At 48.8% G+C, this 13,707-nt stretch overlaps 1 protein-coding gene across 3 annotated transcripts in view; it reads left to right on the forward strand.

The window, feature by feature from the left end:
• The window catches only part of HIP1 (huntingtin interacting protein 1), a 141,753-nt gene that overhangs the window by 55,145 nt on the left and 72,901 nt on the right, over nucleotides 1-13,707 (forward strand). The window contains exon 1 of one of the 3 annotated variants that reach the window (XM_030536607.1): nucleotides 11,861-12,453. The exons of the other annotated variants lie outside the window; for them this stretch is intronic. Within the exon in view, the coding sequence (XP_030392467.1) occupies nucleotides 12,436-12,453 (18 nt within the window). The 5' untranslated portion in view covers nucleotides 11,861-12,435. Of the gene's footprint in view, nucleotides 1-11,860; nucleotides 12,454-13,707 lie in introns of those variants that run through there. 3 annotated transcript variants of the gene reach the window in all.

The raw sequence follows: 13,707 nt of genomic DNA on the forward strand, positions 1-13,707 counted from the left end.
GGCCATTGTCAGATAGGATGTTGGATGGGGTGGCCCAGTGATCTGAGGCAGAGCCCATACTGCAGTCTTTGAGTTCCTGGAGGATAGGACATCCTCAGCCCGTGCTGTTGGTTTTCTAGGGTATGCTTTCCGGATTGTTGGTAGTCCATGTGCATTGCCTTCACCCCTGCTGCGGAAGGGAGTGCTAATTACAAAGGTTAGTACTGTACATCATGAGGACCAACACGAACACTTCAGCTGGAGGGAGAGCAGATGTGCCAAGATAGGAGCAGCTGTTTTGAATTGCTGGAGGGGAAGAGGGGAAGACTGGTAACTCTCTTCAGTGAAGCTGTTTTGCAGCTGTTGGTGCCATTGTCATCTGAGCCACGGATGTAATTACAGTGTGCGTGGGGGGTGAGGGAACCTGCCCCTATTTTCCCAGTGGGAAGAGGAGGTCAGTGTCTCAGCCCTCCCCTCAGCCACCTGACCCTGACCAAGAGCGTGTGGCAAAAGGCCCCTGAGGCCTGGCTGGAAATAGGTCAGTGGCAGTGGGGTTATAAGGGCGTTCCCTCCCCCTCCAAGTCACGGCTGTTCTAAATGAGCCCGGCAGGAATGTGTGTCATGTAGCCTGTTTTCTGTGGTGGGGATTCCACTGCTCATGTTTAGATCCGGCGCCTGTTTTCTATGCTGACTTTAATCTCTGCTTACTTTACTGTCTCTCACATTCCCTTTTTTGAATAATCACTCATTTTTTCAGAGCATCATCTTTGTCTTCAGGCACAGTTCTCTTTCCTCTCTGTTGATGATCTGCTGCGTGTGTACGTCGACCGTTCCACCTACTTGTCCATAGCTGCACTGGTTTGTGTGGTTGGCAGAATGACACTGCCTAGAACTTACTGATTCTGAATGGTAGTTTGAGTGGACTAGTTCAGGATCAGTCATAATGGACCTCGGCATGGGCTGTCTGGAGGAGCAAGGCTCTTATTGGAAAAGTAGTTTTTCCATAGTCTTGAAATAATGTGGCAGATTACATGTATGATCCTCAATGATCAGGAAAACTTTGGCAATCTTTATCTAATCCACACCCCTGGTAACATAACATCTCTGAAGAGGTTATTGGGAGTGGAGATTGAACCCAGGACCTCTGGATCGAAAACCTTGAGTCTCTACTGCTTGAGTTAAAAGACCCACTTCTGTTAGCCAAGGCTGTACCTTCTGTATGTGGCCCAGCTACCACTAGACGGGGGAAGAGCAGCACACTGAGTGGGTGTGGGTTACACTCCCACCCCACCCCATCTGGGAAGAACAACCTGCTCAAATTCCCCTATAGACCACCACTTACAACATTATGCCCCTGTAGTAGTAAGTGGTGGCAGCAAGTATTGAACCTAGGACCTCTAGATCTAAAACCATGAGCATTCACTAAAAGATCCACCTCTGTTAGCTCACAACTAGTAGCCTCTGTGTGTGGCCCAGCCACTGGAGGGAGACAGAGCACCACACGAGGAAGTGTTACCTATCCAACACCTGCTCTTTGAACGAAAAGAGCCATGGTCACCAGTGAGTTTCATGGTATAGATGTGATATGAAGAAAGTTCGAGGAAACGGAGCAGTGCAGGGCATCTGTATGCAGGGAGCAGAGCCAGTAACTTGGTTAGCAATAAGGGGTGGCTGGGTGGGTGTAAGTTGCCACTGAGATTTAGACAAGCAATCACGCAGTGCACACACCTAGAGTGATCTGTGCTGTGTGTCAGGCTAGTGCATTAGTATAAAATTGCACTGTGTGTATAGCACCACGAGAAAAACATATTCCAAACAATGCTAATAGTCTGACAAAACAGCAAATCCCCAGAGATTCACACCTCCGCGCTACAGAATCTGTAGTACGTGAGATCATCCCATCCCCAAGGCGCTCATACTAACCATCCCCTGCTAGGTGCATTTCGGACATTGCCTGTACCTAGACTTTCTACGTGCTTTGTAGACTTATTGAGGGGGAGTAGGTGACTTAAAAAATGTTTAATGGGGCAGATGGCTTGAAGATTAACCTCCCTCTGAAATCTAGTGGTGCTGCTAGAATAACCCTTGGCTTCCCCTCTGCGGATGTATGGGGTCAGGCCCAGGGGATTGGTGCGTCGTGACCCCTCAGGTTGTTCAATCTCTTTTTGTACCTGGCAGAGCCTCACCATTCATTTGTCAAAAAGTAACCCAGGAGTAAAGATGCCCTACACTGCCTGGTTCTTTCTCTTTCATTGCCCCTGTTACACACCACAGTGGCCTGACAGATTCTGCGGACCCCCCCACAGCCTTCCCAGAGTTGATGTAGTTTTGCCCTGGTTTTTGCCATTTGATCTTTAGATCACTTGACCCACTAAATCTCCATCATGCAGTTTTCCTGCCCAGCTCCATGTTTAATTCTCTCAGCATTGTGAATAGGAGAGAGAGAAACTCTTCTGACCTCAGTAAACTACCACATTGCCATTTTAATTGTAATAGGTTATTTTCCGTTGTATGTTTGGTTCCTGGTTTGACTCTCGCATAAGAGATTTTAAGCACCCTCCATGCGGGGAAGTGATATGGATTAATTTCTAAACTTTTTTCCCTTTTGCAGTGTTTTCTAACTGATTTCCTCACGTTTTCAAATTCCTTCTCCTTGAAGTTTCCTTTCATCATATAAGCCGTTCTCGGGTTACCACCATGAGCTATGGCTGGGGTACGCATACAGTGTGCATCCACAACCCCCCTGTGTGTTCGTTCCCAGCCTTTAAATCCTTTGCTAGGTACCCTGCCAGCAGTGGTTTGGGCGTCTTCACAGTAATATTGAATTGGTGATGTGATCTCCTGAGGGACCTCTTCCCCAGCTGTTCATATGAAGCATCCTATGTGCTGGCCACCCCTTGGAGCTCCTGGAAATGAAAGGAGGGCTGAGCAATAAATCAGCAGCCCACATCTGAGCAGGCTGGGATATGAATTCAAATTTTCTCGCCAATGTACTTGGTGGAAACTGGGGCTCCCTGAAGGGGACTAAATCATAGCATCAGAGTTAAGGATTCTGGGAGCTTGGCTTTGATATCTGTGTTGGGGAGTGCATGGGAGAAACAGGCTGTCTCATCTGTTTGAGTGTTCATATCCCATTGGCGGGGACATTCCCATCAGTGCTCCAGTTATGGGGGGGAAGTAGGGGCCCCCTAGTGAGCAGTAATTGGGCCATGCCACAGAAGTGAGGTGGCCCCTGGCAGCTCCTAGCCGTAATTTGAGCACTGGTTCTCATATATCCCTCCCAAACTCATTTGGGCATAAAGATGACAAATCTTTCTTTAGAGTATCGTTGTGGAAGGTCTCGATCACCAGCAGCCCAGAGGGAGAGCAGAGTGCAGTTCAGAAGGCTGAGATGCACTTCCTGCCCTTTTTTATGGTCTTCACCAAGCTTCAGACACACCTGCACGCTGCCGGGAAGCACTCGTGCCAAATAGCCTGTCGGTGTATTGGGCAGATTCTCAGTCCTGTATCTTCTCCTACATGAATGTGCTGACTCTGCATGGAGAGGAGAAATGCAGGGCTGGCAGATATCTCACTCTGGTACACGCTGGTCTCCTGAATTTAGTCCAGGGCTGGGGGCAATATGCAAGGCTGGATTAACTCTCTTGTGGGCCTTGGGCTATTAGATTTGTGGGGCCCCTGTATACACGTCTTTTTCCTAATGTAAAACAAAATGATCACAATTACGGCATCGAGGCTGTTAACGTTATACTAAACTTTCCTTTTAATTAACATATAGCCGTTCCGTGGTTACATTTCAGTCTTAAAACATGTAGAATATAGTTAATTCAAAATAGCCTACTTCTTACCTTAGAACAGCTGTTATATTAGTTTCTTTCTGGGAGGGAGTTTGGGTGTTGGGGTGCAGGAGGGGTTTTGAGGTGCACAGCAAGGCTCAGGCAGGCTGTCTGCCTGCATGCCGTGGCCCCACGCTGCTCCCAGAAGCGGCCAGCTGCTGGCACGTCTCTGTGCTCCCCTTGGGGGAGGGGGACAGTGTGTATCCGTGCTCTGCCCATACCCGCAGGTGCTGACCCCGCAGCTCCCATTGGCTGGTTCTTACCTTTTTGTGTGTGTGTGTGGGGGGCTTACTGGAAGCAGCCACGTGTCCCTCAGCTCGTAGGCAGAGGCATAGCCAGGGAGCTCTGTGCACAGGCCCCACCTGCCAGCACCGCCCCCGCAGCTCCAATTGGCCACAGTTCCCAGCCACTGGGAGCTGCGAAGTGGATGCTCGGGGTGGGGGCAGCATGCGGGGCTGCCTCCCCTCCACCTCCAGGAGCCGCAGAGACGTGCCAGCAGCTGGCCAGTTCTGGGAGTGGCATGGGCCATGGCATGCAGGCAGCTGGCCTGAGCCCTGCTGTGCTGGGTCCCCCCTTAGCCCAGGGTGCTGGGCTGCAGCCCCTCAAGCCCCTGCATTAATTCAGCCCTGGCAATATGTGGCATGGCGTGGCCTTTGCAGTAACCCAGCTGCTGCTCTGAGGGGTGTCTCGTGACTGACACTGGTCTCTGCTAGGTTATCTGCTATCCCTATCAGTACAAGTTTCCCTGCCCTCTTTTCCTGAATCCTTGTGTGTCATTAGCGCAAGCTGCAGACCTACTTATCAGCTCTGCTTTCCACTTGTGTGAAATCTTTTGGTTTTGAAAAATTAGATTAAAGATAATCATCCCATATAACTTGCTACAAAACACTGCATCATGGTTTTGGAGCATCGCTAGTCAGTGTATTTAGAGAGATGATCCTATAAGTTGGTTCCTATGAACAAGTTGCATATATATTATCCCACTTATGTTTACAAAGTGGGGAAAAATGTATATCCACCCTACATCCATTGAAACCTGCATGTTTTGGGCATGCTGGAGATTTTTGTTCTTCAGAATAATTTGGGCAAGTTCTTTTTGTGCCTTTCAATTACATTTTTTTGTTCAAGTGCCTAAAGTCTTTTGTGCATGGGAACCCATTAGTAAGGCTGCAAGTCTGTCACAGAACTCATGGATTCTGTTACTTTCTGGGACCTCTGTGACTTCTGCAGGGGCTGGTGCAGCTGGCTCCAAGGCCATCTGAGCAACTCAGGTGGTGCCTGGGCCCCTCCCCCACTGCCCTCTGCCCCACAGCAACACTAGGAGTTTGGAGGCGGGAGAGGGCTCTGGGCTGAGGCATGGGGTTGGGATTCAGGACTGGGTGAAGGCTCTAGGACTTACCTTGTGGGGACTTCCTAGAAGTGGCCGCGTGTCCCTCGGCTCCTAGTCAGAGGCATAGCCAGGCAGCTCTGTGCACAGCCCCCACCTCCGGGCACCACCCCCGCAACTCCCATTGACTGCATCTCCCAGCCAATGGGAGCTGCGGAGTGGGCACTTGGGGTGGGAGCAGCATGTGATGCCCCTTGGCCGCACCTCTGCATAGGAGCCAAGGGATATGTGGCTGCTTCCAGGGAGCTGCATGGAGTTGGATAGGGAGCCTGCTAACCTCCGCCCCTCAGCAACAGCGGAGGGCCTGGGCCACCCCCTCCCACGGCATCCGTGGCTCCCCCAGGCAGCCCTCTGCCCCAGAGCACACAAGTTTTAGTCAAGGGTATATAGTACAAGTCACGGACAGTTCACGGCTGTGAATTTTTGTTACCGCCCATGACCTGTCCATGACTTTTACTAAAAATACCTGTGACTAAAACGTAGCCTTGCCTATAAGTTAAACATATCAACAAAGTTGTGATCCTAGTTAGTTGCTGTTAGGGTAACCAGACAGCAAGTGTGAAAAATCAGGATGAAGATGGGGGGTAATAGGTGGCTATATAAGAAAAAGACCCACAAATCGAGACTGTCCCTATAAAATCGGGACATCTGGTCACCCTAGTTGCTGTGCTACATGCCATGGTCTCTTGAACTTTCACAGCAACCGCAGGGCCAGAACTTGGATCCTCTTACACCAAAAGCATAGAGCCAATTAAGCTAAAGAAGAATCCGTTAGCTGTGTGGGACCTATGTTACAAAGTTGAGAAGTTCTCATACTGTCCAGTAGAGGGCAGTGATACACATATACTAGAACAGAGGTCAGCAACTTTTCAGCAGTGATGTGCCAAGTCTTCATGTATACGCTCTAATTTAAGGCTTTGCGTGCTGGTAATACATTTTAACGGTTTTTAGAAGGTCTCTCTATAAGTCTTTTATATAACCAAACTACTGTTGTATGTAAAGTGAACAAGGTTTTCAAAATGTTTCAGATGCTTTTTTTAAAATTAAATTAAAATGCAGATCTTATTAGTTCAGTGTGATCCTTGCCCTTGCTGAGTTTTCCAGTGTCTGGTGGCATGTATTTAGATACTTTAAGCTGCGCACAGGCTTCTGAGTTGATAATTGGCTGGCAGGAGGTCAGCAGCTGGAACTCCAGATCAGCAGCTGAGGTGAGTGGAGCTGGCGGCTGGTAGGGCTGAGCAGGGCCAGAAGCCTGGACTCATTTCTGGCAGGGGGCCTGCGCTGGAAGCAAGGTGATGGGGCTGTGGCGGGGACCCCGGCTGGTAAGAGGCCGGCAGCTGGAACCCCAGAGCAGCAACAGGCTGAACGGGTCAGCCTGCCCAACTCTGGGGTTTCAGGGGTGGGCTGAGCATCTCTGCCAGCCCCCCCGGGGTTTTGGCTGCAGCTCCTGTCAGCTGGGCTCACAGCCTGCTGCCATCGTGGGGTTCCTTCCCCCAGGCCAGTAGCGGGCGCTGAGTGGGACCAGCGGTGGGACCCCATCTGGCAAGGGGCCAGCAGCGGGAACCCCAGAGCGGTGGTGGGCTGAGCAGCTCAGCCCACCCCATGTGCTGTCAAAAATCGGCTCACATGCCACCTTTGGCACATGCGCTGTAGGTAGAACTAGAGACATTTATATTCATATTATGTAAACTACATAGGGTAATTCTGCACTTCAAGCTGAGGGTGTCATTCCAGTGTGAGGAGACAGATCTGTGCTAGCTCTGACTGAGCTAGTGTGCTAAAAGAAGAGTGTAACTATGGTGAAGCAAACAGCAGGAGGGGCTAGCCACCTCGAGTACACACCTAATATGGTGGAGGTGGCACTTGCACTCTATTTTTAGTGTGCTGGCTCAGTCAGAGCTAACTCAGGGACATCACCTTGCAGCTTGAAATGCTTCTGTACCCAGAGACATTAGTTACTAAGCCAAGGAGGGCATTAAGGCCGGAGGACTAGCTGTTCATGTACAGACTGGGAGAGCAGAAACCACCAAAGCTGATGTCCTTTATACTCCGGTTCTAAGTTCAGTCTACTGAATGGATTTCCCATATTTTGATATTCTACCTGCCAGCCATCAGTGGTGGGGGATTCTCCCATTCTGAGGCTGTCATCAGACAGGCTGCAGTGAGAAGGAACTTAAAAGTGAAGATTTGTATGAATTTACCTCTAAAACCCATGATCACCTCATAACTTAACAGGTTGTCTTCTGTACTTCCTGTGCACGTTTGGACCAGTTCCCAGCAGATTTTTGAGGACAAAAGCACTCTGTGGGGTGCTTACTCTAAAACAGTGACCTACATAAAGCAAAGTAAAGCAAAGCAACTGAATCCATCACAATGTGCCTGGGGCTACGTGAAATTTCAAGTGGCTATGGAATTTGAAAAAAGAACAGGAGTACTTGTGGCACCTTAGAGACTAACAAATTTATTTGAGCATAAGCTTTCGTGGGATCATTCTATGCATCTGATGAAGTGGGCTGTAGCCCATGAAAGCTTATGCTCACATAAATTTGTTAGTCACCAAGGTGCTACAAGTACTCTTGTTCTTTTTGCAGATACAGACTAACACGGCTGCTGCTCTGAAACCTTGAGTGGTTTTCAGCTACAGTATAAACACAATTTTAGATCTGGAGTGAAATGGGTGGGCTGTTTTACTGCTGTGGTTCTCAACTAGGGGTACTTGTACCCCTGGGGGTACACAGAGGTCTTATAGGGGATTGTGGCAAATTGCTGGCACTATTATGTTGGATCTCGCGTTTTCTCTTCTTTGGGGGGGGGGTCCAGGGTGCCATTTCTTGCCCCTAAATTGGAATATTAATTGCCCCACTAGTGTCCTAGAGGAGGGGAGTGGAGCGTAGCGGGAGGGACCTGGGCCCACTCTCTACTCCAAGTCCCAGCCCAGGGGCCCTGAAGATAGTAGTGAACCACTTGAACTGATGGTTCCTTCCCCTGGGCTACTTCCTTCTCCTGCCATTCAGCTTGGAGGGGGCTTCCTGTCCTCCCTCTGCACAACTCAGGTGCCCCTTACCTAGGGTCTAGGACTTCTTAGCCCACTGCAGCACTTCTTCAAACTGTCCTCTGCTCCAACACCAATCCTTTCTGCTCATGCTCCCACACTGTCTGATTGAAGCAGGGTTCTTTTTATCATGTGACTGACTGCAGGTGCTCTAATTGGCGTCAGGTGCTCTAGTTAATCTATAGCAAACTTTCTTCCCCTTACGGGGAATAAGGCTCCCTTCTAGCCCTCTCCTGCTGCCCTCTGGCCATGCTGTATCACAGGGATACATCAACACATCTAGATATTTGCCTAATTTTACAACAGGCTACATAAAAAGGACTAGTGAAATCCATACCCACTAAAATTCCACACAATGACTTGTTTATACTGTTCTATCTACTATACACTGAAATGTAAATACAATATTTATATTCCAATTGATTTATTTTATAATTATAGGGTAAAAATGAGAGAGTCAGCAATTTGTCAGTAATAGTGTGCTATCGCAGTCTTCTGTTTTTATGTCTGATTTTGTAAGCAAGTATTTTGTAAGTGAAGTGAAACTTGAGGTACACAAGGAAAATCAGACTCCTGAAAGGGGTACAGTAACCTGGTAAGGTTCAGAGCCACTGCTTTACTGGCTAGAAATCACTCATCTAAGCAGCTTCAGAGAGAAGTGTGTGGCTAAAACTGCTTATACTTTTTAAGCCAAAATTGCCAACTGCCTGCTGGTGCTGGTGCCTGCTTAGCTTTACCCCCCCACACCCCCGACTATGTGTCATTATTCATAGTCCATCAAGTTAACAGCTCATCTTGGTCCCTCTGATGATCAACAAGGCTCAGATGGAAGGCACAGACACTGCCATGCTCTTGGCAGATCCAGTCGGGTGACTTCCTTGTCATTGCTGCATCCCTCTTTGTCCCTGGCATGTTGGATGCAGATTTCGTTGCCTGGAGTGGTGCCATATATGCATTTGTAGGCTGCAGGGAGAGACAATCTAAATTATGGGTGCTGTGCAATGATTTTGCAGAGCTGCCTTTTGTAATCAAGCTCCATATTCATGCCAGCAGAAGTGGAAGGAAAATTGTGCTCTTGGTCGTGGTGTGCCACAGCAACCCAATTATCTCAAGTAGTCATAACGAGTATCGAATTCTCATTTAGAGTTCCTGCCAAAATGTATACTTCAGATACAAGACAGATCCCAGTATAGCCACATATTCATGTTCTGGTTGCAGACTGCAGAGGATTATGGAATCCTCTGTTGATGTCCTGCCAGGATTATGGAATGAGGGTCCTATGAGTTAAAAGTAGGGGCTCTACTCCTCACATTAAGGTTCTGTCTATACTAGAAGTACAACCTTAGTTTTGCAGCCAAATTGTGAGCTGCTCGTCAAACATGGTTGAGTTATCTACATGCACAGATCTTACTTCTCAGCCCAGTTGTGTGCGTGTCAGTACCCATCCCACTTGCAGGACCATGTCAACAGCAGCTCATTGTGGGAAAGACCTGGACAGCTGTCCCATTATAGCTGTCACTGACTTCACTGCCAAAAAAGGTGTGTGTTTCGAGGGAGATAACTAATGTCATGCGTCTGACGAAGTGGGTATTCACCCACGAAAGCTTATGCTCCAATACATCTGTTAGTCTTAAAGGTGCCACAGGACTCTCTGTTGCTTCATGTGAGTTAACTATCTTGCTGTAAAATCCAAGTGGAGACAAGGTATAGGAAGTTTTTTTCCTTGATGAGGCGAGGTCTCCCCTAGATGGGGGCAGAGTGTTAACTCACGGTCTGGCCAAATTCTTCTTGTCTAAAACCGCTCCTTGCTAATGTTCTGTGCTGGGTGCTTCAGGTGGATTCCTGAAGGTCTGTAGGAACCTGTCAACATTTACTTACTAGGAACAGAAGAAATTTCATTTGATGGGACGTGTGTCACCTTGAGCAGCCATAATTCTTATGTTTGCGCTGATGTTGAATGAGGGATTGGGGCCAGGAGAGAGGAAGATGTAGTTCTAGTATCTCTTCCAGAGCCACCTTCCCTTTAATTTTCCAGTTCATTTGCTATGGGAGAGCAAAAAGCATCATGCACCATCTCAAGCACCTTTGCAAGCTTCTGTGCTTTTTAGAGTGAAAAAGAGCTGTGAAGTACAGTGCCAATATCCAGTTGCTGTTGAGCTGTTCTGTTTTGACACCCAGACTAAGTTGCCCTCTAACTGAACTGGAGGGATACAAAGGAGAGTTATATGCCCTGATGCTAGGGAACACAGCGCTCTTGGAGGAGTTGGCTTTCAAATTAGCTGTAAAATTGAGAACCTGAACACCTGAGGACTCCTGGAGATCTCAGAACTGTGGGGATGAGGGGCTAAATGCTAAGATGGGTGATTGCATTCTGCCTCCCTGGATTCTCTCTGCAGCGTGAGTGGGATATGGGATTCTTCACCATCTTCTTATTAACCATACCACTTTCTCTGGTGCTCCTCCGGAGCAGTAGGGAGTTTCATGGCAGGGGAGGACCGCAGTGGCATTCTTCTTTTCCAGATAGGGTCACTGAGGACCACTGAGCTGAGTGATTTCTCATGGTCACACAGTAAGTGGCAGACTCAGAACCACAAGGCTGTATTTTTCTTTCAACAAGACCATCCTTCCTTTTACTTCCTTCCTGTTCCTGCAACTTCTTTTCACCATAAGCAGCAACTGCGGGTGCAGAATGACTGCTCTGTTTCTTCTCCACCTCCCACCTTCCCCAAAGCAGTGGCAGCATGTCAGTGGTTCCTCTCATCTACTTTCAGGCTATTTTGGGGGCATTTAAGGAAGCACAATAATAAGCCATTGTCCTTCTCTAATGTCCCCCCAGCTGAGGATTTCAAAGCACTGTCTGAACACTAATTAAGTCACTCGGGCCCCCCACCCTAGGCAAGTAAATATTTTCTCTGTTTCTTTACTGCATTTTCTCTCCTCTCTCTTTGTTGCTCTACAAGCCTTCTCCTGTGAGTTCAGAAATGTCGGGTGAGGACTCTGCAGCCAGTCAGTCGCAAACTGTGTCGAAAGCATTAGCACTCTAGTAGCCAGCCCAGTTGCCTCTTTGTTCCTGTGAAGGTTGCTCCTGGACTGAAGAGACCTTTGATTGTTGGCCCTCCCCACAAGAGGACATCCAGGCCACTTGCAAAAACCGAAGTGTGGATTGAAGCATGTTCCGAGAATGCCTAGCCACGGCATTGAGACTGGAGTGACTGTAAAAAAAAACAAACCAGGAGTCCTTGTGGCACCTTAGAGACTAACACATTTATTTGAGCATAAGCTTTCGCCCACTTCATCGGGAGTGACTGTGTGGATCAGCCTCCTCATTATGCTGCTCCTCCGCACTTTCTCCTCCCCTCGCGGATGTGTTTTGGCTTAGAAGACTCAGCAATAAACGCTCTTAGAAGGGCAGGTCTCGGTGGTATTTTATTGTGTAGAACCCCATGTAGTTTTCCTGGAAAGACACTGCTAACCCTGGCGAGCCCTTGTCCAGCGAGTGAGTGTGTGGTAACCAGAGAGCAGCTGCGTAGAGGGAGACCAAATCCATCCCACTTCTTGGAGAGCCCTGCCTCCACTTCCTGAATCCGATTGTCAGTAGCCCCGGTCCCCTGGCCACACACACGCACCGGCTCAGGCCCTCTCTCTCTGACTAGCAGCTCCCTCCTGGCTGGGAGAGAGGAGCTCTTTTGTTATTCAAATCACACACTCCAGCCTGTGGCTGAGTGCAGCAGGCTGGCTCCAGCCACACGATTCTTTCTCTCCTCCTCCTGACATCGGATGATCCACAGCGAGCGAGCAGCCGGAGAATTCCTCTGTTCCTTGCCGAAGGGGCTGTGCCATCCCTGGGCTGTTTGGAGCGCGTGGGAGTTGGTGCTTTGTTGCCCCTCACCTCGCCTTTGCTTCCAGCTCAATTCTGCCTTGTTCGGGGCACTCCTCAGCCTGCAAGCTGGCCCTGCTTTCAGACCGTCCCCTCTGCATGCTTCCTCTGCCCCAGCATTTCCATTCGGACGGCGCTTGCTGCTGATTTGCAAGGTTGCCAGTATGGGCTTTTCAGAACCGTATTAACCGGACGAGCCTCTGAGCAGTCAGAGAACGGGGCTGGGGGAGGGGAGCTCTGTCTTCTTCTTGGATATTGTAATCTTCACACTTCAGGATTTCTGAGCCGCGAGCAGCCCTTGGCCATGGAGGTGGGCAAGATGGTAAGTGAACAGCTGCTCTTAGTACATGTTTCCAGTACAGCATCCCTTTAGCCTGGCCGTGGTTTGCCCACTGAGCTCATTTTAATCCCCTTTCTCCACTTGGATCTGTCCGAGCACCTGCATCTCAAGGTGCTTTTCCCTGTAAGTCCGGTTTATTTTCTTGTCATCACTCCTCGCCTTGTCCATTTAGCCCCTGTTGTGTGCGATTGTGTTTGGGCAAACTCAGAAGACTGATATTGTGAGAGTGCAAACGAAGGTTGGGGGGCGGGGGGCTTGTGAAGGGAAATCTCAGGAGTTTGCCTGCAAGTTACCCAAATACATCTCACCCTCCAGTTCCATGGTACTTAGTTTCTCAGGACCACATTCTGGGGCTTTAATCAAGCAAAACTCTTTTCCAGTGGAGTCACGGGGAGTTCTGCTAGGTTAAAGACCCCAGAATTTGGCTCCCATTGTTTTAATATGTGGGGAAAACAACAAGTGCCTTTTGAGGGGGGGGCATTGGGACAATTGTTACAATACAAGCCTTGTGCTCTCTGGGGTTGGGAGTTATTTTGGGATTGATCCTCAGACGAAGTCTTATCATTGTGTTTGAGTTTCTGCCCCTCTGCCTGAATCAAGTGGAGTGTTGGGAATTGGGATTCACTCACATCCACCCATCTGAGCTTGTTTTTTTCCCTGTTGCTCTGCCTTCTAGTTTAACACCATTCAGATTGTGCCTTAGGGACTTGAGTCTCCATGTATGGTGCTGCTGCGAGTTCCTTATGCACATTTGGGCAAGGTTCAAACACATTCTGTGCTTTGCAGAGAGACCTTTGTGTACAACAGAAGAGGGGAGCTGATCCATGGTGCCTGCCTTTTGTTCAGAGCAAAGGCAAGTGCTGGATGCAAATGTGCTTTCCGCTGGAAAATAGCTGTGTGGAGTAATTACTAGGTGGTGCACTCGGTTAATACACTAACTTTTCATAGTGCAAATAATAAGTAATAATGGTAATCTTTGCAAAGTAGGCTTTCGTGTTCAGATTGATGTGGTAGTTCTGAGCTGGAATAGCAGGGGCCAGCGTGGGTCAGGACACCGGTGCATTGGCAGAGCTGAGTGGGGGGAGGGAGCACAGTGTGCAGCCCTAATAACTATTCTTGATCTGTCTCCCTTTCAAGACCATAAAAAACCAAACAGAGAGCTCTGAAAAGGACTGAGGCACTTCTGGGCATCAGACCCATGGCTCTCACAATCACCCAGCATGAGCCTTCCATTGG

Source organism: Gopherus evgoodei, chromosome 17, assembly GCF_007399415.2.
Source record: "Gopherus evgoodei ecotype Sinaloan lineage chromosome 17, rGopEvg1_v1.p, whole genome shotgun sequence".
In the NCBI taxonomy this organism is placed as follows: Eukaryota; Metazoa; Chordata; order Testudines; family Testudinidae; genus Gopherus; species Gopherus evgoodei.